The sequence below is a fragment of the Oryx dammah genome, unplaced genomic scaffold, assembly GCF_014754425.2.
Source record: "Oryx dammah isolate SB20612 unplaced genomic scaffold, SCBI_Odam_1.1 HiC_scaffold_28, whole genome shotgun sequence".
Lineage (NCBI taxonomy): Eukaryota > Metazoa > Chordata > Mammalia > Artiodactyla > Bovidae > Oryx > Oryx dammah.
Window position 1 is genome coordinate 115381241 of NW_024070212.1, and position 27502 is coordinate 115408742.

General features: G+C 57.3%; 1 protein-coding gene across 1 annotated transcript in view; it reads right to left on the reverse strand.

Annotated features, from left to right (window-relative positions):
• Positions 1 to 358: 358 nt before the first annotated feature.
• PER2 (period circadian regulator 2) overlaps positions 359 to 27502 on the reverse strand; it is a 39954-nt gene continuing 12810 nt past the window's right edge. The window contains exons 5-23 of the mRNA XM_040231902.1: positions 26756 to 26877; positions 25553 to 25754; positions 21661 to 21712; positions 20529 to 20671; positions 20143 to 20221; positions 17867 to 17973; positions 17142 to 17295; positions 16869 to 16977; positions 16176 to 16301; positions 15493 to 15577; positions 14627 to 14789; positions 14417 to 14541; positions 13507 to 13671; positions 12254 to 12511; positions 8470 to 9284; positions 7109 to 7292; positions 6117 to 6309; positions 4903 to 5053; positions 359 to 2519 (exon numbers count right to left, since the gene is read on the reverse strand). Coding sequence (XP_040087836.1) covers positions 2328 to 2519; positions 4903 to 5053; positions 6117 to 6309; positions 7109 to 7292; positions 8470 to 9284; positions 12254 to 12511; positions 13507 to 13671; positions 14417 to 14541; positions 14627 to 14789; positions 15493 to 15577; positions 16176 to 16301; positions 16869 to 16977; positions 17142 to 17295; positions 17867 to 17973; positions 20143 to 20221; positions 20529 to 20671; positions 21661 to 21712; positions 25553 to 25754; positions 26756 to 26877 — 3425 coding nt within the window. The 3' untranslated portion in view covers positions 359 to 2327. The remainder of the gene's footprint in view (positions 2520 to 4902; positions 5054 to 6116; positions 6310 to 7108; positions 7293 to 8469; positions 9285 to 12253; positions 12512 to 13506; positions 13672 to 14416; positions 14542 to 14626; positions 14790 to 15492; positions 15578 to 16175; positions 16302 to 16868; positions 16978 to 17141; positions 17296 to 17866; positions 17974 to 20142; positions 20222 to 20528; positions 20672 to 21660; positions 21713 to 25552; positions 25755 to 26755; positions 26878 to 27502) is intronic.

The window sequence follows — 27502 nt, forward strand, 5'->3', positions numbered from 1 at the left end:
ACACACACACACGGCAGGAGGGCCAGCAAGAGGCACACGGTGCGTGGGAAGAGGTGAGGAGTGCCTTGGAGACAGAATAGTTCCTAAAGCAGAATTTCTAGGGTTCATCTTAGAAAACTCACTTGATAATCTTTGTCTCTATTCAGGTTCCTATTCCTCTGTGCTATATTAAAAATACAGATGTAAAAATAGGGACTTCCCTGGTGATCCAGTGGTTGAGAATCTGTGCTTCCATTTCAGGAGGCACAGGTTTGATCCCTGGGCCAGGAACTAAGTAAGATCTCACACACCGTGCAGAAAATAAACAAACGAACAGACCTCAGGCTATTTCTCTGTGCTATATTAAAAATATACAAAATAAAAATATACTTGCTTTATTTACCAATTTTCTAAAAGGCAAAAAAGTCATAAAAAGACACAAGCAGTCCAACAAACATATTGCACTGGGTGAAGAAAGTCTGGCTTGAGCATAAACAAACCACTTGTCCGGCAAGGCTTGACGTGTTGTTACACAGACTCTGAGAGCTTATTTACATACCTTTTCGGGAATATATTAAAAAGAAGGCTCAGTTTAAAATTGAAAGGAAGTCTTGATAACACCCATGTAAGCACACACACTAGAGAAAACAAGACTGGATGTGTGTTGGCACCAGGTAAACAGTTTCATAAGCTGCTCCTACGGTCCACTGCTCAGCACACGTCAAAGCTACATGGCACTTAATCAACGAACAGACATAAATAGTAAGATAATGCTGATGGTAAACATTCAATAACAGGAGAGAACCTTTTGGCAGTTCAGGTAAAGTCAATGCAACCTTGACTATCCCTTGATGATCTGACTCAGGCAAGAAGCCATTTGTAGCATCTAATCTCCACACAAACTCACAGACTACACTTGCCTTGGGGATCTGAAGATGCTGCTTTTACGTTTAAAAAAATAATTAAACTTTTTGCATTTATGAAAAGTAACATTGATATTCAGGCATAAAATAATTTTACTATGAAAGCCAACTGGATTACAAGGAGGCTTTACCTATTGCAGTAGCTGCTTCTCCATCAAAGGATGGACGGGGGCAGCAGGGGGGAAGCTGCTTTCTTTGAAGTTGCTACAGACTCAGTGCAACTGTAAGTCAATCGTTTCTTCACGGGCAGCTTCTCATTCACTCCAGGGACCAGTATAACATTTTTTCTAAGCTATCTTTGGGATATACGATGCGATGTGAGGTTTTGCAAAAAGGTGAGCAGTCTGGTCTCACTCTTCCCCGGGTGTCCTCCCGAAAGTGCCAGCGACAGTAGGGGACGTCTCCGTCGTCGTCCGGAAGCGGCATCAGTGAGTCAAGGCTCATGAAAAGGGTGCGGGGCGCCCAGCTCAGCCAGGAGGAGTGGCTGGCCCGGCTGCGCCGAGTGCCAACGACGGACCAACACGCACCGAGTCCCAAACGTGGCGGTCACAGCCTGGCTGGGAGGGCCAAGCGCCGAGCCGGGGATGGCCAGCAGCACGCTTTCACTGACACGCGGGCATCCTGGTCTGAACAGGACGCACGGCTGCTGCAGCAACACCCAGAAGGGTCTGCGTCACGTTTCTGAGGACGTGTGACTTCCGTGGCGGAGCTGGTCACAGGAACCTGTCGGCTTCTTTCATCCGCAGCGAGCAGTTCAACTTTATTCGCCCTGGACGCACATTCTGTCAGATGAACCGTTTGCTGCAGCTGCCCTGGAAGCTGAAGCGGCGGGTTTCTCAGACTCCACACCATTTAATGCGAAACGTTTTGAAAAGGTTTTTGAAAGAAAATAAGCAGAGGCTGTGATCTCCACTTGGTAGGTTTCAAAGACATCAGTCTGACTAAATAATTTAGAGAAAAAGCCGCCCCCGGAGAGGACAGAATTTGATCTGATCCAAACACAAACACAAACGCTGGGCAAGCCCTGGACCGCTGCTCCTCAGCGGGGAGCCCCTGGGACCCCCGGGCGGGTGGGCGCAGCCTGGGCCCGGCCTGGGGACAGCCCGCGGGAGCCAGCAGACCCGGGACGGCCCGTCTGAGGACTCGTGGGGGCGCCCAGCCGCCTTCCCGACACAAAGAGGCAGGCAGTCTTTCTCGGGTTAAATAGTGAAGGTCTCCTTCCCCTGTCCCCTAACACCCTATCTTTGTATTTTATTCATAAATATAAAATAGCATTTCTTCGCAAACGTCTCCTACCCTCCATGGTCTTAAATCACCCCTTCAGAAAACTATGGGTTTTTTTCTAAAACAAAAAAAGCCACAAAAGTGTATCCGTCCGTCTCACCGGAGACGCGCGCGAGACCCGGCCCCGCCCCAGAGCGCCGCCTAGCGGACGTCGCTGGCGGCGCGGCCGCCCTGGGGAGGGGCGCCGCTCCTGCCGCCGGGTTCCGGGCCGCGGGCGGGTCCACTCTCCCCTTCCTTGGTCTCCGTCACTTCGCTGAGCCCCGGTGTAGGGATGTCTTCCTCGTATGACACACAGAGGTTGTCTTCTCCCTCGTTTTCACAGTAAACACATCCCTTAAAAGAAAAATGTAAATCAGTAACGAAAATGAGATCTTTGGTACAACAGTTCAGTCTGAACGAGGCGCAGGTGACCAGGTGTGCACCGTGAGGCTGCTGGCAGCTGAGGAGGTGCCACTGGGCCGTGGGACCCTCGCTTGCTTCTTCCCGAGGGGTGCCCGATCCGAGTCCCCTGGGAACCTTATCTGAGAGGCAGCTTTGCACAGTGAGGTCATCAACCAGAGGCCCTGGTCCCAATGCTCCTCCTTCTGCCTGCGTGACCTGGAGTGGTACTTACCTTCTCTGACCTCAGTTTTCTAATCTGTAGAATGGGACAGCAACAAGCTACTGACTTATTTGTTCCTCCTCATGTTGAACACCTATCTGTTAAGCATCTGTTGTGTTCCAAGCTCGTTCTAGAAACCGGGATTCAGCAGTGAACAGAGGAAAATCCATATCCCATTAGAGATCTCCTAGTAGCCGGAGGAGAGGTGCTCCGAGGCGTATTATGAGACGGGAGGTGCTGGGCTGACGTGGAACGAGGCACGTGAGGACTGTCCTTTTACAGTCAACATTCAGAAAAGGCCACCGAGAGCGACTGTAGTGGCTTTAAAATACGCCCACACATTTTTTGATATTCCTTCCTCCAAAGGAGGCGGCCTGGACTCTGACGTGCCTCTAACAAAGCGGAGGTGATGCAGGTTGTCACAGACCCCCAGCCTCCCGGCCCCATGCCCTCGGGGGAGGCTGGGATCTTGTCCTGAGGACATGTAAGCAGCGCCACGGTCAGATCCACGCGGCAAGGAGCAGAGGCCTCCTGCCAACAGCCAGCCCCCACAAGCATCGCGGGAGGGACCCCCCTCGGAAGGAGATCCCCCAGCTCCGGTCCTGCCCCCGGAGGCAGGAGCCCCGCCATCATCTTCCACCCTTAGGAGAGGACCCGAGCCAGAACCACCCAGGTAAGAGGCTCTTAAATTCCAACCCAAGAAACAGTGGGGAGAATAAATGGTTCTTACTCTAAGCTACTAAGTTTGGGGGTTATTTGCTGTGCAGCAGTAAATCAACTGGGGCTTCCCTGGTCCCTCAGATGGTAAAGCGCCTGTCTGCAATGCAGGAGACCCAGGTTTGATCCCTGAGTTGGGAAGATCCCCTGGAGGAGGGCATGGCAACCCACTCCAGTATTCTTGCCCGGAGAATCCCCCGGACAGAGGAGCCTGGAGGGCTGCAGTCCGTGGGGTCACAGAAGAGTCAGACACGACTGAGCAACATACACACACAGTGACGGTAGGTCAGTAACACAACTGTATGTGGAAAGACAAGGAAGCCAGAGCGAGCGTGTGTCTGTGTGAGGAGAGGGGAGCCCCAAGCAGAGGGCAGGGCAGGCACAAAGGCCCTGGGGCAGGAGCCTCGTGATGGTCTTCAGCGAACAGCCAGAGAGGAGGGAACGCAGGGGGACGGGGGTTGTGGGGAGGGGGCGACACGGTTTAATGGCTTTATGGCACTTTCCTCTGCCTGTGATCACGGGATGGAGACCCTGGGAGGGGTGCAGGGCTGGGGGGGGCGCGACGTGGGGAGCAGAAAGCAGCTGGCAGTCCTGCTGAAGCAGCTGCATGGACCAGGGTGGTGACGCTGGAGGCGATGGGAAGTGGCTGCTTTCCACCCCACTGGAAGGTCAGGCCAGCGTGCCCTGCTGGTGGACTTTATCAGGGTACGAGAGGAGGGGAGTCCAGGCCCGTGGTCTGAGCAAGTGGGGTGGCGCGAAGTCTCCCTGGAGCAGGTGGGAAGAGAGTGGCTGGGCAGGCTGTCTCTGGGGAAACCCGGGAAGTTCTCCAAAGGTGGACGCTGGTGGGGCTCGGCGTGTAGATGCCACTTCCCATGTGGAGGCGGGAGCTGACCATGCTGGGGCAGTTTGCACAGAGAAGGCCGGGCACCCCGGAGCCTGGCTATGTCCATTCTGGGGAAGAGAGCAGGGGAAGGGAGCTGGGGTACAGAGACACCCTCAAGAAGGAACAGACAGCGCGGGGGGCAGCCGCTCAGAGTGGGAGGAGGGCTTGCTGTCCCTTGCTTCTTATGGTCTACACGGATGTTGAGGGTTTAGGATAGAAGAAGTGGTCTGTGTTTTAATTGTGAAGACAACTCAAAAGATTTTCAAATTTCAGCATGTGATTGAGATTAGACATTTTGGAGACCTTTTTGGAAACAGCGTTGAAAAGTCACTGGAAGGAAGCTCTTTGAAGGACATCTAACAGTGTCGTGGGTGTTTTTTTTTTCTTTTCTTTCAATGCTCTTATTTAATCTTCAAAGTTTTAAATGTACAGAACAGATGCAGAGAGAGTGCCGGGCATTCTCATCCCAGCACCTTTGAACGCCATGTCAGGAAGTGCCATGCCCCAGAGCTTACCGCCACGTCGATGGCCGTGGGCACGCCGCCCAACCGCATCCACGGGTGGACGTCCTGCAGTTCCTGTTTCTGCCCGTCCGTGAACCTGGGCTGGAGCCTCTGCAGCGCCTTCAGCTTCTCCCTGTCCTCCTGCAGGACCGTCTCCAAGTCTCTTCACGAAATATCGAGAAACACGGAAGCTTTAGAATGCCTCAAGTGTTATCTTTTTTAAAGTATATGCTCATTTTCTACCAACACTTCCAGTATTATTCACATAATTTTATTTTAATTGGTTAACTTATCCTTTTTTTTTTTTGGCCACACTCCTCAGCATGGAGGATCTTCCCTGACCAGGGACGGACCCTGTGGCCCCTGCAGGGGAAGTGTGGGGTCTTCACCACTGGACCCCAGGGAAGTCCTACTCATGCAATTTTAGATGATTTTGTTTAACTTTCCTTCCCACTTAAATTACCCTATTTGAGGTAACAATCTCTCTAGTAAATAATCTGTAATTTTTCTATGAAAACGATACACCAAGTTCTGGTTTTAATTTTAGTTTAGATCAGCCACGGGAGCTGAGTACCTGCAGACGCTTGTTTCTGCACCTGGGAGCTTCTCACCAGCGAGGTGGTGATCAGCAGCAAGGTGGAGAGTAGACAAGCCCTCCCTGCCACCTGCTACCCTGGCCTGCCTCGCAGCGGCCCTGGAGACGGAGCCCCAGGCTGGCCTGGCCCAGAGCCCTGGCTTTTCTGAGCCTCGGGGTAAATCACCCCCACCAAGGGGGCACTGCACAGGGTCAGGGACCCTAATGGGTTCCAGGTTCCTTGGAGTGGTCAGAGCTGAGGCACAGACCAGGCTCCCTGAAGAGTAGCTGGTGGCCTGGGACGGTCACCCACCTCGACTCTTGGTTTCTGGATCTCTGAGACAGACAGACAGACAGACACACACACCACTGACCACACAGGGTTACTGGCAGCAGAGCAAAAGAGTCGACATTGGCACAAATGCTTTGTACACGGCAAGTGACAGCCTGGAGGGTCCCCGGAGCAGTGGTCCTGCAGGCTGGGAGCAGGGCTTCCGCAGGGCTCCGCGCGGCCGGCCAGCCACCCGGAGGGCCCCCTTATAGCGGTGCCCTCCGCTCCATCTAAGATAAGGCCCGGGAAGTCCTCTGGCCTCATGGTTTGGGGGGATCCCGAGCCCAGCCCGACACCGTCCCAGGAGGGGCGAGCGGTTACCGTGCAGGCATCTGGTAGGTCATCCTGACGCTGTCGTCCGTGTCGGCCATGAGCAGCCAGACGGGGTCCTGGAGGACACACCTGAGCAGGCGCTCAGTCCCGTCCACCTCCGCCTTCACTGCTGCTCCGTGGTTATTCTCCGAGGAGTCGACGCTTCCGAAATACCTGCTGGTGTGACTCGTGTTGCTGCTGCCTTTAAAACACAGAGTGCTGCAGGTCACGACCTCAAACTCAAGTCGGCTCTGTAAGGGGAGGGCAGCTACGGTGTGTGTTGGGGGATTGTCCCTTCTCTTTTTCCAACAGTCCAATTCTCTGGATGATAATTTAAAAATCATTTAAAGAGCGAGTATCAGCAGGAACCACGGAGGTGACTCTCTGCAGGCGAGGCCGGGGGAGTCCAGGCAGGGCCCTGTCTAAGAGGCTGTGCTCTCCCCTCCCTGGCCTCCCCAGCGAAGGGGACTCTGCCCAAGTGAGGGAAGCGGGGCGCTTACAGCCTGGGGACATGTGTGTGGGCTGCTCCCGCCGGGCAGCTCCGGGCCACACTGCACCATCCTGGCCGGTACCGCCCGAGGCCACACACCAGGCCCACCAGGGGAGCCGTTCGGGGAGGTGCAGCACTGCCTGCCCTCCCGGCACGCGCGGGGAGCCCCAGGGATGGTCCAGCCAGGGACGGGGGTGCGGGGCCTGCTGTGCCCACTGACACAGGGAGTGACAGGTGACAGAGGGAGCCGGGCCTGGCCACGGGGCAGGAGGAGGAGGCCCGTGGCCCGTGTGAGGCTCCGAGGAGCCGCTCGGGGTGCAGCGAGAAGGTGCGCAGTCAGGAAGGACCCTGACGCTGGGCCCAGCACGCGGCAGCCTGAGGCTCTGGGGCGACTGGTGCCCTCGGATTCAGAGAGCCAAGGGTACCCAGGTGTGTCACGTGGGGGTCTTCCAAACACACGTCAACTGCACCCCCCCCACCCCACTCAGGGCTCCCAGCGCCCCCCACGTACCTGGCCCGCTTCTGGATGCATCGCAGCCCAGGGAGCCCGAGCCCAGGGAGCAGGAGGTGGCGGAGGCCCGACTCCCGGACAGTGCGGAGCCTGTGGCTGAGCAGAGGTCCTCGTGCAGCAGCAGGTGTAGGCCGCTGGATGAGGACAGGGCGTCACTGTTCAGGGCGTCCGCCGGCTCCTCGCGCTTGGGGGGACAGGGAGGGGACACCCAGTCAGGTCTCCGTGCAAAGTAGGGGAGGGGACGGAGGCTCCTCAGACTGCTGGCCCCTCCGCCATGGGCCATGGGCACAGACCCTCGGGTTCCCGGAACCCAGCTCACTTCTCGGAAGTGGAAAGGATGACGTTTGATTGGATTCCATTTTGGGAGAGTCCCTTGAGAGACAGTGGCTCCTGGAGCCCCGGTGGGGATCCAAGCCTTATGCTTATTTCTCCACTGAGTGGACACAGAGGCAGGACTGTGCCTCGACAGCACCCAAAGGCACCCCTCCCAGCAGCGGGCTCCGCCTCCTGCACCCCGAGAGCAGGGCCAGCCGGGGGCACCACGGGCCCAGCCTGGGAGGGCCCAGCCTGCCAGTCCTCAGAACCAGCCTGCAGGCCAAGCAGGCAAGAGGTGCTGGGGCCCCTGTCTCCACCTCCTCTCCCAGAGCACAGGCAGGGGGAGGCCCATGTGGCCCCTCCTTGGACACAGGTGTGGGGTGGGAACCCAGGTGGCCGCCTTGGACACAGGTGTTGGGGGGGCCCACGTGGCCCCACTTTGGGGGGCTCACGGACTGCCCTGCCTTGGACACAGGTGGGGGGGTAGGAACCCAGGTGGCCCTGCCTTGGACACAGGCTGGGTGTTGGGGGATGGCTCATGGATAGCCCTGCCTCGGCTCTCAGAACACAGACGCGTTAGCTGGAAATCACACTGCCATTTCATGAACCAAGTAAACGTACACGCCTGTGTCCTCAAGACCTGGGAGGACAGAGACTGAGAGCACCGATTCCCAGCTCCTTCCGGCTCCGGTCCTTCACCAGAGGCCCTCTGCGGCCAGTACCCCTCCGAGGAGCCTCTGCTCTGGCATTTAACCTGACGGCTCCATCCTCGAAGTATCCACCTAACACCCGGAGGCCCCTGACGATGCGTTATGAAGTCCCTGTGGCCATCTGGACACCACATCTGCCGGCCATCTCTCTCTCTTCAGGTCCCAGGATGGTTAGAGTCACAGGTGTACTGTGACAGGGCCTTGGGAACATGCTCATGTCTGGCACACGAATCTGTGTCCAAACTGAAGCGTGTCAGGCATAAGGGGGGTGCATAGCCTGCCCCGGTACCCGAGTTTGCCACCTGCTTTAGACAAAGGGTATCAGGAGGTGCTTACGGTCGGAGGCGACTTGGGCTGCCAGCCCCAGGATGAGCCAGGTCTGCAGTTGACGCCTGCACCCACGGTCCCCACAGCCCCTGTGGCCGCCACAGTGCCCTCAGGGGCCTCCTCCAGCTGCATCAGGTTGAGCTGCAGTGGTGAGCTTCCGCGGGACTGGAAGAGTGCCGGGGAGGTCCTGCCTGGGAGCCCGGCGGCCGAGGGCGGGGTTCCTGGGGTGGCCACGCGCGACACGGATGGCCCTCGCTCTGCCGGGGCACATGGGCAGGGCTGTTTGGGGGCTGAGGTCCGATCGGGGAAGAACTCGGGCTGGGAGGCAGGAGGCATCTCAGATGCAAAGTTCCGCTGGCCGGGGAAGAAGGCTGCGGGCAAGGTTGGGGTCACGGGGGAGAAGGAGTAGCCTGGCAAGACCAATGCCATGACTGGGGCCAAGGGCCCGGCGAACGGTGGGGGATGGACCCTGAGCGCCTGGTGGGCATCCATGGGCACCGCAAGGTTGGTGTGGGCAGCCCCGGTCCCTGTGGCCATGGTCCCTGGTGCGGCCACTATTCCTGGGGCTGGAAACAAGGGCAGGGGGTACGCTGGCGCTGGGCCAGGGAAGGGCATCGCAGAGCAGCTGGACTGCGACGTGTCTGACAGGGACCAGGCCGTGGTGCTCAGGCCGACCAGTGGGGGGCGCTGGGGCGCCAGCCCGCCAGACCCAGTGCTGCCCGAGGAGTCGCGAGGCTTGACACGTTTGGACTTCAGTTTTCGGTTTTTCCCGGTTTTTTTCCAAGAGGAATCTATTCCAGAGGTATTTCTTAGTCTGGGAGCAGCTAAAATAATAGGGACACAATGAGAGTTAAAATCCTTCAAGCTAGGATTCAGCAGTATGTGAACCAAGAATTTCCAAATATAAAAGCTGGGTTTAGAAAAGGCAGAGGAACCAGAAACCAAATTGCCAACATTCGCTGGATCATAGAGGTAGCAAGGAAATTCCAGAAAAACATCCGCTTCATTGACTTTACTAAAACTTTTCACTGTGTGAATCACAACAAACTAGAAAATTCTTGAAGACTTTGGAATACCAGATCACCTGACCTGCCTCCAGAGAAACTTGTATGCAGGTGAAGAAGGAACAGTGAGAACTGGACATGGAACAATGGACTGGTTCCAAATTGGGAAGGAGTACCTCAAGGCTGTATATTGTCACCCTGCTTATTTAACTTATATGCAGAGTACATCATGAGAAACGCTGGGCTGGAGGAAGCAGAAGCTGGAATCATGTTTGCCGGGAGAAATATCAATAACCTCAGATATGCAGATGACACCACCCTTATGGCAGAAAGTGAAGAAGAACTGAAGAGCCTCTTGAAAGTGAAAGAGGACAGTGAAAAAGTGGGCTTAGGATTGGGAACTCATGTACACCCGTGGTGGATTCTTGTCAATGTATGGCAAAACCAATACAGTATTGTAAAGTAAAACAATAAAATTAAATTAAATTTAAAAAAAGAGAAAACTAAGATCATGGCATAAGGTCCCATCACTTCATGGCAAATAGATGGGGAAACAATGGAAACAGTGAGAGACTTTATTTTTTTGGACTCCAAAATCACTGCGGATGGTGACTGCAGCCATGAAATTAAAAGATGCTTGCTTCCTGGAAGAAAAGCTATGACCAACCTAGACAGCATATTAAAAAGCAGAGACATTACTTGGCCAACAAAAGTCAGTCTATTCAAAGCTATGGTTTTTCCAGTAGTCATGTATGGATGTGAAAGTTGGATTATAAAGAAAGCTGAGTGCCAAAAAATTGATGCTTTTGAACTGTAGTGTTGGAGAAGACTCTTGAGAGTCCCTTGGACTGCAAGGAGATCCAACCAGTCCATCCTAAAGGAGATCAGTCCTAAGTGTTCATTGGAAGGATGGATGTTGAAGCTGAAACTCCAATACTTTGGCCACCTGATGCGAAGAGCTGACTCATTTGAAAAGACCCTGATGTTGGGAAAGATTGAAGGCAGGAGGAGAAGGGGAGGACAGAGGATGAGATGGCTAGATGGCATCACCGACTCAATGGAGATGAGGTTGGGTAAACTCCGGGGATTGGTGATGGACAGGGAGGCCTGGTGTGCTGCGGTTCATGGAGTCACAAAGAATCGGACATGAGTGAGGGACTGAAATAAACTGAAAGGCAGAACCACTGATCTCATCTAACCTCGTATCTCAACTTTACAAGCTTTTAAAAAGAGATGTTTTTAAGACATCATTTTTAAGAAGAGATGTTTCCTGGTTCATCTGCCAAAGGAGCCTGGGTCCACGCCTGTGGAGTCAAAGGGCTGAAGGCACACAGGTCTTCCTCTGACACAAGACCTGCTGAGAGGGGCCGTCCTCAGGAGGCTGCAGGGACTCAACCTGTGGTGTGAGGGACACAGGGCATGTCCCTTCTCCTCCCCTGGGCACTGGCCAGGACTGGGGGTGCTGTGGGCCAGGGGGTCACACTGAGCCTAGTGGGTGGGGCACAGGCAGTGGGAGGGGCCCCGGGAACCTCAGGTTTTCTTCTAATGTCACAGAGGGTAACTCGGAGGCTCTGGCAGCGGGCGCGTGGGGACGTCCCCTGCCAGCTGTGCCACATGCCAGGGCAGATGGGCCGGCCTGACGCGAACGCCCAAGCGGGTGGAGGTTCTGCCGTCAGCCTGTCTGCCTAGTGCTCTTCCTACAAGAGTCCGTCTCCCGCTGTGACTGGGAATCGCAGTGCTGGGCTCCGGGTCTGGGCGGGGCTGCTGGGGACAGCTGGGCAGCAGGGGCACTGCACAAGCTGCTGGGCCAACGGGGCTGGCGGGCGCTGGGATTCTGCACCAAGCTGGGGCTGGGGGGCACTGGGATTCTGCACCAAGCTGGGGCTGGGGGGCGCTGGGATTCTGCACCAAGCTGGGGCTGAGGAGGTGGGGCCCTGGCTTCTGATTTCCAGAGGTTCCCTGTGTGCCTTCAGTTACCCTGGGTCCAGGTAGGAAGGAAGAAAGAGCAGGAATGGCATAATCTTCAAGAGCAGGGCCAGCCTCTCACTCCTGGGACACCCGTCTCGGCACATCTGTCCAGAGGCCAGGGGAGCTGGGCCCTCGTGGTGTGGGCCCCTTGGGCTCGTAGCTCTGATTCTTGTTTCGGGGCCTGGAGCCCAGGAGAGAGCTGGCATCTCCCACCAGCTTGGCCCTGACCGCAGGGCCCAGGAAGGCAGTTGGGGGTTGGGAGCCCGGCTCCTGGACCAGATGAAGGGCGAGGAAGCCAGCCTGCTCCATCGTAGCCCCGTGTTGGCTCTTCACACCCCTCGCGCTCTGTCTGGCACTGGAGTCTGCGCCCCAATGGCAAGGCCAACCCCCAGGAGGCTGTGCGTTCTGGGGAGAAAGGGCGCCCTTTCTTCCTGCAGCATCATCTGGGATCCCTGCTTCCTCAGGAGCCTGATGTCAAATGCTCCTTCCCTGGGTGGTGAATTCGCCCACCAGGAGGGAGAGGGGTGGGGTCACCCAGGCAGAGAATGCCTGGCAAGGCAGGAGGACAGTCGCCCGGCCCTGTGCTCCACAGTGGGGGAGGTGGGCCTGTCACCACTGTTTATAGCATGGTTCCCTTGGGAACGCAGGTGACATCCCCAAGAGTGTCACTGCTCAAGCTCCAACAGCATCTTACAAACGCAGGTGTCCTAAACAGGGGGCGCTCACCATCTGAAAGCCTCAGGGGATGCATAGTGTTAAGAACAAAGTTTAAAAAAAGAACAACAACAAAACCCACTTTTAGTTCAGATGTCATCACTTACTCCTGTTGCTCAAGTGCCCCTTGGGCCTTTCTTGCAGATAATGATGGCAGCGAGACTGGAAAACGTTGAGTTTCCTGATTTCCCGGAACCGCAGCAGGAAGCTCTGCTCCTCCTTCTGGGTGTGGGCGGCCAGCACCTCCTTGGTGAGGCCCAGCTTCCAGAAGGCCTCCTGGTCCTGGCTGAGGCCGCAGGGCAGCGCAGGGCCCGCAGGGCACTCCAGAGACTCGGGCCCGCTTGCAGCAGCATCTCCCAGAAGCTCTGGAATAGCGGACGTGGAGCTCTCATCCACAGGGGCCCTTCTGCCCGAGAATGAGAAAATGCACACCGCACCCACAAAGGACAGAGTCTCCCACAGAAGACTCCTGCATGACGCCCACAGCATGGGGCTGACGTTCCAGACGCGTCTGCTCAGCTTTCTGAGAAAGCTACCAAGCAAAGGCAACAAGCGGGGACACGAAGCCGCGTCACGTGGGGGCTCCGGAATCTGCCCTCTAACTAATCCATCCTCTAACCTGGAGGCACCTGGGGTTTCAGCCTCTGACGCTGAAGACACTCCAGGCTGTCTTGGGCTTTTGGAGCATAGGAGGTGCCCGGTCCTGTCCTGGCTTAGGAGCACGGGCCCAGCAGTGTGGTCAGCAGAACCGCGGGGGCAGACAGCATGGGGCCATGGGACTAAGGGTCATCCTGAGGGGGCTGGCCACTGACCCTCTGACATGCACCCTCCCCCTCATCACGCCCTTCTTCCAAACAAAGAGCCAGTTGAGGCTGGTTCTCCTCTAGGTGTCTGAAGGACAGCTCAGCGTGTCGCCCTTGGCTGTCCCGTCTTGGCTCCTGTCCTCCAACAGGGGAGGCCAGGCTCACCACCCCACCCATGGCAGTCGGGAGGTCAGGGAGCCTCGTCCCTGGGGTTCTCTCGGCACCAAGCAAGGGGGAGTCCTGGCATCCCTGCTCGCTCCCAGAAAGCCCCTCCGTGTTGACACCTGAGCGGACGCCTGTCCCAGGGGGAGCCGGAGAGTGGCGGGGGTGGGGGAAAGGGTCACCACCCCCACCCTGCACGGCACGTGCCTGGACTTCCTGGACACCCCCTTGGGCTACGTGGGTGCTCTGCCTGGACTTCCTGGACACCCCCTTGGGCTACGTGGGTGCTCTGCACTCAGATACACCTAGAGAGGATCTGGGGACGCATGGCAAAACTCCCGATCTCTGCTGTCAGAGTCAGAGCGCTCCTGCCGTCGCCCAGGACGCGGGCGTACCGAGCTCCGGCGGCGGCTTCTTGTCGCCCACGTGGACGATGGTGCTGCTGTAGCTGCACCGGCTGCTGAGGGACGCCAGGCTCTCTGCCTTGCCGGGCAGCGTTAGCGGCGTCAGGCGTGCGCTCACGGCCGTGTGGCTCTTCACTGGGGAGGGCGATGCTGCCTCTTTACAGGAGAGAAAGGAAGCAGACGCAAAACCGTGATAAAGGTGAGCTGCCCGGAGACGCAGCACAGAGGCTGGCTGGGGGCACTCCAGGACCCGGGGGCTCAAGTCTGCACTCGCCCTGCCAGGGGACGCCATGCCCTCGGGGAGGGGGATGGCCGAGACAGGGGACTCCGAATGGGGACGGCGGCACCCTGACACCCCGCGTCCTCTGGGAGGAGGCAGGCGCCTGGGCTCGGGGCCTCTGCCGAGGCCTGTGGGGAGCTCCCCACTGTGGCCCGGGCCCCTCTGCTGAGAGCAGGTGAGCAGCTGGGCTCCCTCTGTGGGCTGGGGCAAGCTCCACCAGTTGCCTAGGCTTCCATCAACCGTGGAGACCCTGCTTGTGGTCCTCGGAGGACCACTGGCAATAACCGCACTTCCAATCACCTCTGACTCCTGGGGCCGCTGACACTGAGGCCAGTCCTCCTCTGAGACACAGAAATGGGCCCGCCTGATAACACCCTGGCTTCCGGCAGCCCCAGGGGATCCTGTCCTCTAAGTCCAGAACCACCTCTACCTCCAGCTGGTAAGGAGGTTCTGAGCCATTTTGGTTATTTAAATCAACAGCTGACACCCCAACACGTGTCCTTGATGCCGCTCAGAACCCACAGGGGGAGGGAGAAGGGGCCCCGGGCTCTCAGATAAGGCCTGATCCACCGAGAGAGGGGATAAGTGGCCAGGCGGTCACAGCTCAAGCAGACGTGGTACCTGCGGCGTGCAGCCCAGGGCCCGCGACGGCCTGGCGCTTGTCGCTGGCCTGGGGCGTGGGGAGGCTCGCAGGGAACTCGCACTTCCTCTTCAGGGTGGCCGCCTCGCTGCAGCTCTCCAGGTACCTGCGGGCGGGTCGGAAAGGGCTTCATGTAACCGAGAGCCCAACCACGGTGCCGCTGGCGGGGAGGGAGGCCAGAAGGGCCGCACCTGATGACGCCATCCAGGCAGCTGATCTGCTGGTAGGAGGCGGCTGGCGGGTCCCTGCAGGCCAGCCCCTCGGGAGGGCTGGCCTCGGGCAGGCTGGCCCCGGAGCTGTCCTTCTCCGTAGCTGCAGCAGCTTTCATCGGAGTCAGGGAACTGCTCTGCATTTCTGGAGCAACGACAACATCATTCTTTCCGTTAATACCTGTTTCCCCTAGTGCCCACTGTAAGGCTACAGAGCATTTTAGTTCTACCAAAAGGTAAGGCCGGGTCTCAGCATGTGCTGCACTGACGCAGAGACCCTGGGGCCAGCCTGGGAGTCAGGCCACCCGCCGGGCCAGCGGAGGGAGCTCTCTCGTCCCCACTCAGTCTGGGCTGTCCTCAGGTTCAGGGACTCCGCAGTGGGAAAGGCCAGTTCCTAGGTGAACCCCTGAAGATCACAGGAGCTTTGTGGTCCATTAATATTCCCGGCCTTGGAAGGGTCGGTCTCTTCCAACGTGACTTGTCACACGGTGAGTGGGATCCGGCCTGGGGTGCAAGGGGGGCGCCCGGAGCAGAGCCGGCACCCCCACCTTAGACAGCTGGCAGCCCCCGGGTGAGTGTCTGCTCACGTGACCCAGGGCCATTCTGCAGAGCGGGACCAGGGGGTCATGGGGCAGAGGCGCACACCTGGCCACACCTCGTGGGCCTCCGGGGGCAGGGCCCCCTGGACAGGGGCTGTGGTGTGGACCCCAGGCCGAGCCCTGTGTCAGCACGGAAGCCAACGGTCCAACTCGAAGGGGAAATTCCCTGTGTCCGGAGTTTGAGTCACACCCGCCTCTCCGTCTCGCCACACTGAAGCCTCACTAAGGAAATGCTGGATCGTTTGGTACCTGAAGCTGGCTTGCTCTTTTGTTCTCCAGATTCATCAGGGTAATGACTTTTGCTTTTGGCCTTGTTACCATTTTTACACATATCCTTGAAGAAAAACAAAAACAAATGAACACATTACTCACCCCAGGAGACCCTGCAACCTGTGCCTGACAGGCTAAGAAAGAGAAAAGCCCAGCCAGCCCCAGCAACAGAGAAAGTGAAGTGAAGTCACTCAGTCGTGTCCGACTCTTTGCGACCCCATGGACTGCAGTCCACCAGGCTCCTCTCTCCATGGGATTCTCCAGGCAAGAGAACTGGAGTGGGTTGCCATTTCCTTCTCCACAGCAACAGAGAAACAAGCTCTATATGAGATCTGAGACCCAAACAAAGCAGATTTTACGACTCTGAAGAATAAGAAATAAAGTGAGCGTTAGGCTGCAGTCTTCTTTCTAACCCTAATCCTACAGTTTGATTTTCACGTTTGTCTGATTTGCCTGCTTTAAATAGTTCTCACCCACACCTGTAGCCACAGCTTGCAGCTGTTCCCACCCTTTCAAGGCTGGAGTGAGTCCCAGGTGAGCCGAGTTTAGAGCAGCCAGAAGCAGCTGAGGTCAGACAGGCCCGCCCCCAGCGAGGACTGGCCTCAGAGCGCACGGTCACCCGCGTCCCGGGTGATGGGCAGAGGGGGCCGTGGGGCACGTACGGCTCTTCTCCGGCGGGGGTCCTCCTGGCCGGCGCTGTCGCTGGAGGAGGTCTGGCTCATGAGATGCTCGTGGGACCCGTTGCTGCCCAGGCTCCCGTAGCCGCTGGAGCCGCTGTGGGGCACGGGCTGTGGAGACAGCAGCAGGAGGAGTCTGGACAGGTGGGACGTGGCCCCCCGCTGAATCTCAGAGAGGCCGTGACCTGCTAGGGGGCGGTGGCCCTCGGTGGACACCAGGTAGGGCCGGGCTTGGGCCCAGGGTCAGGCGGTGGTGGGCTCCCTGCTTCCAGCCATGGGGCCGGGCCTGGATCCCAGTCCCCAGGGAATCCATGGCCACGGGGTTGAGAGACAAAACAAGGTGCCTGACAGTACCCCCAGCCCCTGGGCACTGAGAAGCAGGAAGTCGTTCCCCGGGGCTCACATGCTCACAGGAATTCTTCCTGAGGGCTGTGTCCCTAAGGACGGGAGGGGGCTTCTCCAGGCACCTGGGGCCAGCTCGGCTTCCCTAGTTGGAGGGTGCCCCCACCCGCCTCCACCCACGAGGACCACAGCCGCTGGCCCAGGGCTGCGAGTTGCGGACACCAGCGCGAGGGTGCAGGGTGGCAATGGAAACGGGAGATGGGCCTGGGAAGGGGGGCGGAGCCCGGCCTGGGGGTGGCTCCGGGTTGTCTAGGGGGCGGAGGGCAGCGCACCCACCTGCAGCAGCAGCCGGTGGATCTGTTCCGTGAGCTCCTGGACGCCAGGCTGCGGGGCCTTTTCCTCCAGGCCAGGCGGGGCAGAGAACACGTCCTCGTTCAGAGGCCCCCTGCCGGGTTTCCATTGTCTCCGTGAGTCGGGCCCCTGCCTCCTCCTCCCTGCAGACCCCCTGGGCTGCCACTTGCCCGCTCCCGTCCACCTGGGGGAGGCCCCGACCCCCGGGGAGCAGGTGCGTGGTGGGAGGTGGCCTGGGTCGGCCCTGGGGGCACTCACAGCCTCACTCTGTGTCTCCCAATGATGAAGGAGATTTTTCTGCTCCAGGGGTTGATGAAGCTGGACCAGCTGGTGTCCAGTGTGACGTACTCCCCATTTCGGGCACGGAACCGGAGCGGGGAGTAGTCGAAGGGCTGCCCCCCAGACTGTACGACTAGGGGAGGGAGAACAGAGTTCGGGATGTGAGCAGATGCAGCTGGTGCTTGCAGTACAAGACACGTGGAGATGCACTCAATTTTGGAATTATTTGAAAACTCCGGAGACACCAACACCCCTTCAAAGCCGCCGCTCTGGACCTTCTGTTTTGCTTTAGGCTGCACATGGGGCTGCCTGCAGCAGTGTCCTCGTGGATTTTAGGACACATCCCTGCGAGCCTCACTGGTCTTCTCCCAGCAGGATACTCAGTGTCGGCTGTGTCTGTGGGCTTGTAGCACCGGGGTTGTCCACTCCCCTGGCTTGGGCCAATCACCCTACTCGCCCAACCCCCGCCAGCTGACCCTGTCTCCTCTCTTCCCGCCTGCTGGCGCAGCCAACAATCAAAACGGGACACGGAGGACTCAGGCGGTGGGCTACTCTCAACTGCCAGGACTCAAGGCAAGCGGTGGGACAGCCCTCGCCCGCAGCCCCCTGGACCGGTCCTGGTGGGTGCTGACCTCGGGAAGACAACCCCAGACTGCACTAGCTTTGCCCGCACCCCCCGGAAGGACTACGAGGAGGGGACCTACTCTTCTTGTGGATGGCGAGCATCAGGGGCCTGTCGCTGGGGTGCAGCTGCATGAGCACGGGGGTCTCGATCAGGTCCTGGGGCAGGTGGCCCAGGAGAGGGACGGCCCTGCAAGGCAAGCGACGCGGGGTCACGGCCGCGCTCAGGATGCCGGCAAGGACACGGCCTCCAGGAGCGGCGGCCGGCCCATCATCTCCAGGAACGAGGCCGGCTCCCCACTCCCTAAACACCAAATCTGGGTACCAGTGCTGACGAGGCAACAGTCAGGCTTTTCTTTAATTAGCAAACCAAGGGTGCAGCATCGCTGAGGGTCTGCAACCAGAAGCCCGGCCTACAGGGCCCGGCCCGGCCCAGGCTCGGTGCTTTGACATGAGGCTGATTTCCTGGAAGAACCGATCATGACGATGCTTTTGTTTTCTTCTAAGAGCTTTTCCTTTTAGGGTGTCCTGAGTTTGGCCAGACACGGCCTGACATGGACTTTCTAAAGCAAGTTTGCCCAGACCAGGGCAGCCCTGCCCGTGGGCATCTCCCCAGCTCCAGGCTTCCTCCTTCTGCCCTACCTGCAGCCACCGTGTCTGGTCCCCAGGAGCCGCCATCGCCGGCTGGGACCCTGCCCTGTGCCCATCAGGTCTTCCCTGGGTGCAGCTGTTTTGCTTTCTGGGTAACATTTTACACTGGACTTCTGTAGTCCCCCCTTTTGCCTCTGAGTCCTGTCCCCGTTGTGGGTCCTGACCCTCGTGAGTCCCACCCCCTCGTGAGTCCAGCACCCTCTGGTGGCTCAGCTCCTGTTCCGAGTGGCATCTCAGTCTCCCTTCTCAGCAGGCCGGTCTCCCTTTTATCCCAGCAGCTGTTTCTCAAGCTGACTTCTGCTCATGTGGAGCAGCTCGTTCTTTCCTTAGAGCAAAGCCTCCCTGTTCTGTGTGGGGAGAACTTCCTCGTGGGAGTTCTTTGATTGCCTCCTCCTTGCCTGGGGCACGTTCTGAGCCTGGTATTTTCCTTTGGACAGGATGTACAGCACATCCTGGTCAAGTCCTGGCCAGAGCGGGAGGAGGAGAAAGCAGAGAAGGAGGGGAAAGGAGCCCTGGTCAGGCTGGGCTCCGTGGGCTGGACTGTCTGCTGGGCTTACTGAGCCAGGCTCTGCAGCCTCTTGGCCCACAGTGACCAGCTCACCAGGCCTCCTGCACATAAATGAGTGGACACCTGGGGCAGTTGCAGGCAGGAATGCTTAGGCTTTTGGAGGTATAAAAACTATCCTGGGGTTGCTTCACAAATGTAGCTCCCAGGCCCCAACCTCCAGGATCTTGTCCCCCAGGGCCACATGGGGCCTGGAACCTACATCTTGAAGCTGCAGGTGGCTGGCCACACACACTTGAGCAGCCTGGGGCTGGGGAGGCTGATGGGCCTGGCTGCCGGAGAGCAGGCCACCTGCCGCCAGGGGCGGGGGCACCCAGTGTCCCTGGGCCTGGTACAGGCGGTGGGGGGGGCCTGACCCTGCACAGACACCCTGCAGAAAGCCAAGCGAGCTCCCTGTGGGTCTTCCCAGGAGACTTCTCCCAGAGCCCTGCTGGCAGCAGCAGCAGCAGCAGCATTCTTTGTGTCTTCATGACCGCGCCTAGGAGCTGAGGAAGTCACACAGGGACCCTGAGCCCTCAGAACGGTCAGTGCTCCCGACCCCAGCAGGGCCATGGGCACCGACTACAGCACCCTGTGTGGAGGACCCAGGCGGGGAGCGCAGGAGGGCTCTGGGCAGAGGTACGGCGGTGGCCCCTCCCTGCAGCGGCCTGTGGCAGGCAGGCTGGAGACGCACCTCTGCTGGGGCGCTGCCAGGGTGCCTTCAGCTTCAGCCCTAGCACTGGCTGCATCAGCCTTGATGTGTGCGCCCGACTTCTGAACCAGGTTTAAACAAGGGTATGAAGACAGGCTCAACTAGAATGATGACCAGCTCCCCAGCATGTCTCGTCTATGTAGCGTCCATATCTTAGGAGGTTTTAGTGTGATTCCATAATTATTTCATTGTCTACGTATAGTGGAGTGTTTCCATTGATTATTACATACAACATGCAGCCTGAGCTTTAGCTAAATAGCTTCAACATCAAAATCACGAAAATTCATTGAGCTTTATTTAGTTATTAAGTAACTGCCAAGACAGTGATGAGTCAGAAACTATCTGGGGTGCAGAACCTGCTGCTGTGAAGGGCACGGCACCGACTGCAAGGCCAGCGGGAGGGGAGGGGAGAGCTGGCTGGGTAGGGTGGGGACCCGTGCTGCCTGGCTTACCTTTGGTCCACGTCCTGGAACAGACAATTTGGCGAATGTGTGGTCGTAAAAATTCTCTTTTCAGGAGGGATTCTAGGGGCTGAAAGAAAAGAATTTCGCACAGACTTCTGATTCGAATGTGGTTATATTAGAATAAAGTTTGTGGCCGGGGAAGGGGAGGGCACCCACAGTCCAGTGACGCCTGGACCCAGTGAGCGATGCGGGCCCAGAGCCTCTGGCCAACAGGGGGGAGGTGTGGAGGGGCTACAGTGACACAGGTGGGCGGCGACCGAGTCTGGAGGGGGTGAGACCCTGCCTGAGGCTGGGAGAGGTGGGCACCGGGAGCCCGCCTTACAGACACACATCTGAGCCTCGCACGGAAGCCGGGGAGCAGGCTGGCCCGTTACCTTCGTAGCCCGAGTGCACTCTCTCTGCCAGCAGCACGCAGCAAAGCTGGCTCTCGGCGCCCTGATGCTCGCGCACCTGGGCCAGGTAGGGCGTCATGCGGAACGGGTGGAAGTGGATCTCGCTCTCGTGGTTTTTGCCAACACTGCAGAGGAGGGCGGGAGGAGAGGCCGGGGATTAGGGCAGAAGGACTCGTCCTCTGTTGCTGGTTACCTCTCCCCCAACAGCGGCTGCTGTGTCCTTTACTTATTGCACAGATGCCCATAGAGCCGAGCCGGGCCCCTCACCCAGCCGGAGTCAGGCACGCTCCCTTGGTCTCTGATTTGTGCCTCCAGCCTGCAAATGGGTCTGCGACCCACCACCCTGCTCCCCTGTCCTTGTGCTCAGACGTCTGGGGACAGTGAGGGGACCATCAGACAGCCACTGGCCTGAGCAATGGGAGCGCTTCAGGGGCCCTTCTCTGGGGCAGTTTGCATTTTAACTGGGGGAAGGGCTGCTGCTCCAGTGTGGGGGTCCTAGCCCCAACTCCTGAGGGTGCCCGACTCTGGCTGGGGTCTCTCCTGACACAGCAGCCGGGCGTGCAGCGGGGCCCTGGATCCAGGGCCACAGACCTGCGGGCTCTCCCTGAGAAAACACACCCAGACCAAAGGCTACACAAGCTTCTGAAGTCCTCACAGAACCTGGGGTTCATGTCTTTCCAAGGCGCGGTGGGGGGGGAGCTGGCCAATTTCCCAGATGACAGGTATGAGTCTGGGCTGCCCAGGCTGACGTTCTTCACAAGGAGCGGGTCAGTCACCCCACTGTTGACCCGTCTCTCCTAACTCCCCAGGCACATTTAAAATGCGGCTCGGGACTTCCCTGGCAGGCCAGTGATTAGGGCTTGCACTGCCAGAGCCCCGGTTCAATTCCTGGGCGGGGAACTAAGGTCGCACAAGCTGAGCAGCATGACCAAAAAATGAAACAAAACAGAACGGCTTGGCCTATGGAAACGTGTCTTCACGCGGACTTCTCAGGACACACGTGCCATGCGGCAGAGGTGCCCCTGCTGAGCCTCCACCCCAGAGAACAGGGCCTGGGCAGGCGGCAGGGCGAGGGCACTCCCGCTCCCTCCCCACCTTCAGGAACTGGACTCACCTGACTCGGCAGAAGAAAGACTTCTCCTCCATGCAGTCTCGAGTGAAAGAGTCTGAAAGAGAAAGTCCCCGTCACAAGGCTGACCCCGGAAGGTGCTTTTATTTCCTACAGATGAGGCAGGAGAATCGGGAGTCAGGGCGCGAAGCAGGTTTACCTGCCCACCGAGCGAAGCCTTCAGGGTACAGAGCTCTGACTCTAGTCCTGACCGAGGTGAGGGCTAGTTCACGAGCGAGCACTCACGGAACCACGCCGTGCTAACAGCACTGCCACAAACACACCAACTAACGACAGATTTAACTTTGGGAGCTGTGCTCACTCGTGGGCAGAGTGTTTGCATATAAACACCCGAGTGTCTCAACCCAAGCATTTTTTGGGGGATTGCTGTTCTTCAGGTGCTAAGTCCAGTTGCGACCCCACGAACTGCAGCACGCCAGGCTTCCCTGTCTGTCACCATCTCCCAGAGCTTGCTCAATCTTACATCCATTGAGTCAGTGATGCCATCCAACCATCTCACCCTCTGTCATCCCCTTCTCCTCCCACCTTCAATCCTTCCCAGCATCAGGGTCTTTTCCAATGAGTCAGCTCTTATTCACATCAGGTGGCCAAAGTACTGGAGCTTCAGCTTCAGCATCAGTCCTTCCAATGAATATTCAGGACTGATTTCCTTTAGGATGGATGGTTTGATCTCCATGCAGCCCAAGGGACTCTCAAGAGTCTTCTACAGCATTACGAAAACATCAATTCTTCAGCGCTCAGCTTTCTTTATGGTCCAGCTCTCACATCTGTGCATGATTACTGGAAAACCATAGCTTTGACTAGATGGACCTTTGTTGGCGAAGCGATGACTCTGCTTATTACACTGTCTAGGTTTGTCACAGCTCTTCTTCCAAGGAGCAAGTGTCTTTTGATTTCATGGCTGCAGTCACCATCTGCAGTGATATTGGAGCTCGGGAAAATAAGTCTGTCACTATTTCCATTGTTTCCCCATCTATTTGCCGTGAAGGGATGGGACCAGATGCCACGATCTTAGTTTTCTAAATGTTGAGTTTTAAACCCGGCTTTTCACTCTCCTCTTTCCCTTTCATCAAGAGGCTCTTTAGTTCCTCTTCACTTTCTGCCATAAGGGTGATGTCATCTGCATATCTGAAGTGAAGTGAAGTCGCTCAGTTGTGTCCGACTCTTAGTGACCCCATGGACTGTAGACCACCAGGCTCCCCCATCCCCGGGATTCTCCAGGCAAGAACACTGGAGTGGGTTGCCATTTCCTTCTCCAATGCATGAAAGTGAAAAGTGAAGGTGAAGTCGCTCAGTCGTGTCCAACTCCTAGCGACCCCACGGGCTGCAGCCCACCAGGCTCCTCCGCCCGTGGGATTTTCCAGGCAAGAGTACTGGAGTGGGGTGCCATTGCCTTCTTGGTTATTGATATTTCTCCAGCAATCTTAATTCCAGCTTGTGCTTCATCCAGCCTGGCATTTCACAAGATGTACTCTGCCTAAAAGTTAAATAAGCAGGTTGACGATATACAGCCTTGATGTACTCCTTTCCCAGTTTGGAACCAGTCCATTGTTCTATGTCTGGTTCTGTCACTTCTTGACCTGCAGACACGTTTCTCACGAGGCAGGTAAGGTGGTCTGGAATTCCCTTCTCTTGAAGAATTTTCTACAGTTTGTTGTGATCCACATAGTCAAAGGCTCTAGTGTAGTCAATAAAGCAGATGTTCCAGAGAGTTCTGGAACTCTTGCTTTTTCTGTGATCCAACAGATGCTGGCAATTTGATCTCTGGTTTCTCTGCCTTTTCTAAATCCAGCTTGAACATCTATAAGTCATCAGTTCACATACTTTTGAAGCCTCGCTTGAAGTATTTTGAACATTACCTTGCTAGTATGTGAAATGAGTACAACTGTGTGGTAGTCTGAACATTCTTTGGCATTGCTTTTCTTTGGGATTGGAATGAAAACTGACCTTCTCCAGTCCTGTGGCCACTGCTGTGTTTTCCAAATTTGCTGGCATATTGAGTGCAGCACTTTCACAGCATCATCTTATAGGATTTGAAATAGCTCAGCTGCAATTCTATCACCTCCACTAACTTTGTTCACAGTGATGCTTCCTAAGGCCCACTTGACTTCACACTCCAGGATGTCTGGCTCTAGGTGAGTGATCACACCATCGTGGTTATCTGTGTCATTAAGACCTTTTTTGTACCATTCTTCTGTGTATTCCTGCCGCCTCTTCTTAATATTCTCTGCTTCTGTTAGGTCCATCCCATTTCTGTCCTTTATCGAGCCCATCTTTGCATGAAATGTTCCCTTGGTATCTCTCATTTTCTTGAAGAGGTCTCTAGTCTTTCCCATCCTATTGTTTTGTAATAGAAGCAACTCAGGGTATTTCACAGCTTATATCAATCCTTACTTTAAAATTTAAATGTCTAGTAAAAATATGAGTTCAACCGGGTGATCTCATTAGAGATGAAAGAACAGTGTTTTCATAATAAACACAATTTAAGAAAAGATATCTTAGATTTTGGTCTTTCTCATAAAGCTTCCTCTACTCAAAACAAAGAAACCAACAGCAACACACAAGGAAGAGTAGAGAATTACTGGTTAGGGAAAATTATATAAAATTACTGGCCTGGAAAGGCCTTATTTTCTATTCAGATAAAGATGCAGCCCCAGGCATCCCAGGGGGGCGGTGCCCGTTCACGCTGTGAGCCCACACGCAGAGCGCACTCCCTCCTTGCAGTGACCAAGAGCTGAGTGGTCCCCTAACACTGGCTGCAGCCTTGAGCGATCTGGCTGCACAGTTCCTGGGCTGGGGCTTCGGGTGAAAGCAGACGGCTTGACCCCTGAAACGTGAAGCACATATCCCCCTCGTTACGAGTCAGCCTTAGAGCAAACTGTGCCCTGGCCCCGGCTGTCTGGGCTCGGGGAAGAACAGCTGCTGAACTGGGGCTCTGACAGCGGTGGTAAGGGCCTCACTGCCTGGAAGCAGGGGAGGGGAGCACCACGGCATGGAGGGACCCGAGATCCAAGTGGAGGTGGATGTGGGCAGAGGAGCATTTTGATGGGAGCGGAGACCTGATCCAGAAGCCAAGGACAGGAATCAGTTTTGGGGGATGCAGCCAGTTTGGGGGGATCTCTTGGTCGAGATCGTGACCGAGGTCCAGCTTGTCCGGAGCACTCCTGGTCCCGTCCATTTCCTGCTCGTCTCTCCTGACTCCCTGGGGCTTCTCCTCTTTGGGTCCATCTCAGCTTCGAGAACTCAGAGCCCACAGAGGGGCTAATGACCATCTAGGCGCAGATGGACACACGCTGCAGGACAAGGACGCAGGACACTTGACCGTGAGAGCCCCGTAGCCAGGAGCAGAGTGGGCGGGCTGGGAGCCCTGGGGCCTGGGGACGCAGCCGCCGAGTGCATCCCGGAGCCCGCAGAGCCCACAATAGCCAGCTGGGTCTGAGCTGGGAGGACAGCGTGGTCTGTGTTCACGGAGCAGCCTCCTGGAGGTGCTGAGCTTCCCCTCTGTGCTGACATCACCACACTGCCTGCAGGAAGCCTTCCAGGTGTGCCTCTGTCCTGCCCCACCCCCCGCAGCCTCGCCTCCAGACTTCAACTTCCATCAGCTTTCTTTCCAAAACACCTGACATCCCTTAAAATCTTCTGAAGCTGTTTTCCCTTTCTGAAATCTACAAAGACTTTTTTCCTAAATTTATTCTGAACAAACAACCTTTAATCTTTCACAGACACGCCAGCCCCTTTGGGAGGGCATGCTGGGGGACTGCAGCGGAGTCCCGTGGAGGGGAGGTGGGCAGCAGTCCCACGTCAGGGGTCGCCCTGCCCGGCCGCCAGCCTGCTGAGCCGAGTCCTCCCCGTGCTGCCCAGGGAAAAGGGCCCTCACCTGCTTGGCGGCGGTCACTCCAGGGCGGCAGCTTGTATGGCGTGGTGGAGCTGTGGAACACACTCACGTCATGGGGCGCCAAGAACTCCACAAACTTGGCGTCGTAGAAGGCATCCCTCTTACAGCGAAAGATGGAGGCCACTTGGTCAGAGATGTACAGGATCTTCCCGGTCACCAGGGACACAGCGGCAGCAAACATATCCTGGGATGCGGAGAATGCGACCCTGGTGAGGCCGGGCAGGAGGGGTCTGGACAGGTCACGCCCCCCAGAATCAGGGTCTCCCCAGAATTGGGCCGAGGCATGGGCAGGGAGCAGGTCAAGTGAAGGGTCGGGGAGGCCTCTGGACCCCTCTCCCCAGCCCGGACCACAGTGACCGGACTTCTTCTCTTACACATACGGGGTCCCTATGGGATACTGTTTGGAAAAACACGTGGGGTTCCACTGCCGAGCAGAACCCTGGCTGCAGGAATCCTCTGCAGCTGTCCCCCACCCTGTCTTTGGGCATGGCACTGCTGGCGGCTAGCCCAGGTGACCCAGGAGTTGGCAGGGGCCTCACCCTTGCTCCCCCCAACTGTCAACCTTTGCAGCGCATGTCTCTCCCGGGCTCAGGGCTGCCTGGGGGCTGGAGGCATTGGGGCCCTGGCCCAAACCCAGGCTCTCCCAGCCAACTGGCCCTCTGAGCTCGGGGCTGGGGTTCTCCATGGGTTAAGGGGCTCCCCTGGGGTTAAGCTGCAGCAGGGGCACTTGGAGGAGTGACTTGGGAGGGTCAGGAGCCCCTTCCTTCTCCAGGCCAGCACTGCTGTGCTTCTGGGACCTTGGGGTCCCCACCTGCCCTTAAGTCTGCTCTGGTGACTGAGAACTGGGGGCGACTCACCCCCGTTTCCAGACCTCAGGGTGGGCCCCACTTATGGGCTACTTGTGTCCCTTCTGTTCCCCCCATCTTGGGGGCTCACGCTCACGCCCTTGATGTGGGGTGGAGTTGCTTGGGCTGCAAGGGGTCAGCCTCAGAGAGCAGCACAAACTGGCACATGGCCGTTGCTTCTGAATCCCTGACTTAAACTGTTTTCTTAAGGAAGGAACCCACTTCCTGAAACTCCCGGCCCTGCTGCTAAGAAGCCAGGGCTTGGCCAGCTCCCCCCGGGAGACTTGGCCAGTGGACATGAGCTTTCTGGGCAAAGACCCGGGTCGGGTCAGGCGCTCACCACATTCTTCACGATGAACTCGGAGGTGACACCCTCGATCTCGTGCACGGTGAAGGAGGGCACGTGGGTGCTGCAAGGGTGGTTCTCGCTGGACATCAGCAGCTGGTAGTACTCCTCGTTGGCTGCGGAGAGACCACAGGGAGGGCTCAGCTCAGTGCCTAACTCATGCCTTTCTCATGAGAAAGTGGGCACAGAACCAGAGAAGTGTGAAGGCTGAACAAACAGAAGTCCAGGTGTTTTTCCCCTGAAAAGTCAGACGGCCTTTGATTACAGAACTTTTAAATCATTCTCAGGAACCTCTTAGGAACATTCCCAGGCTTCTCAGGAACACGACCACACAGCCCACCTGAGCCCGCGTCCCCCACAGGCCTGTCTTTGAGATACTACAACACACCGCTGTTTCCAGGCAGGACAGTGGGACAGCCCCTTGTACCCACCCGCTCGGTGGCCAGACGCTCCCATCTGGACAGAATCGACTCTTAGAAACACACCTGGTATGACAACCCAGGGAACAAACTGTGCACAAGAGAACAAAAGATGCTGGCCACTCATCCTGGGACACCACACAGGGTGAGAAAGCCACTCTGCCAGAGAGGCCCCAGAAGGCCGGCTTCCGTGGCTGAGCCGTCCAGAGAGGTCCCAGAAGGCCGGCTTGCATGGCTGAGCCGTCCAGAGGGGCCTCAGGCGACCGGCTTCCGCGGCTGAGCCATCCAGAGGGGCCCCGGGCGACCGGCTTCCGTGGCTGAG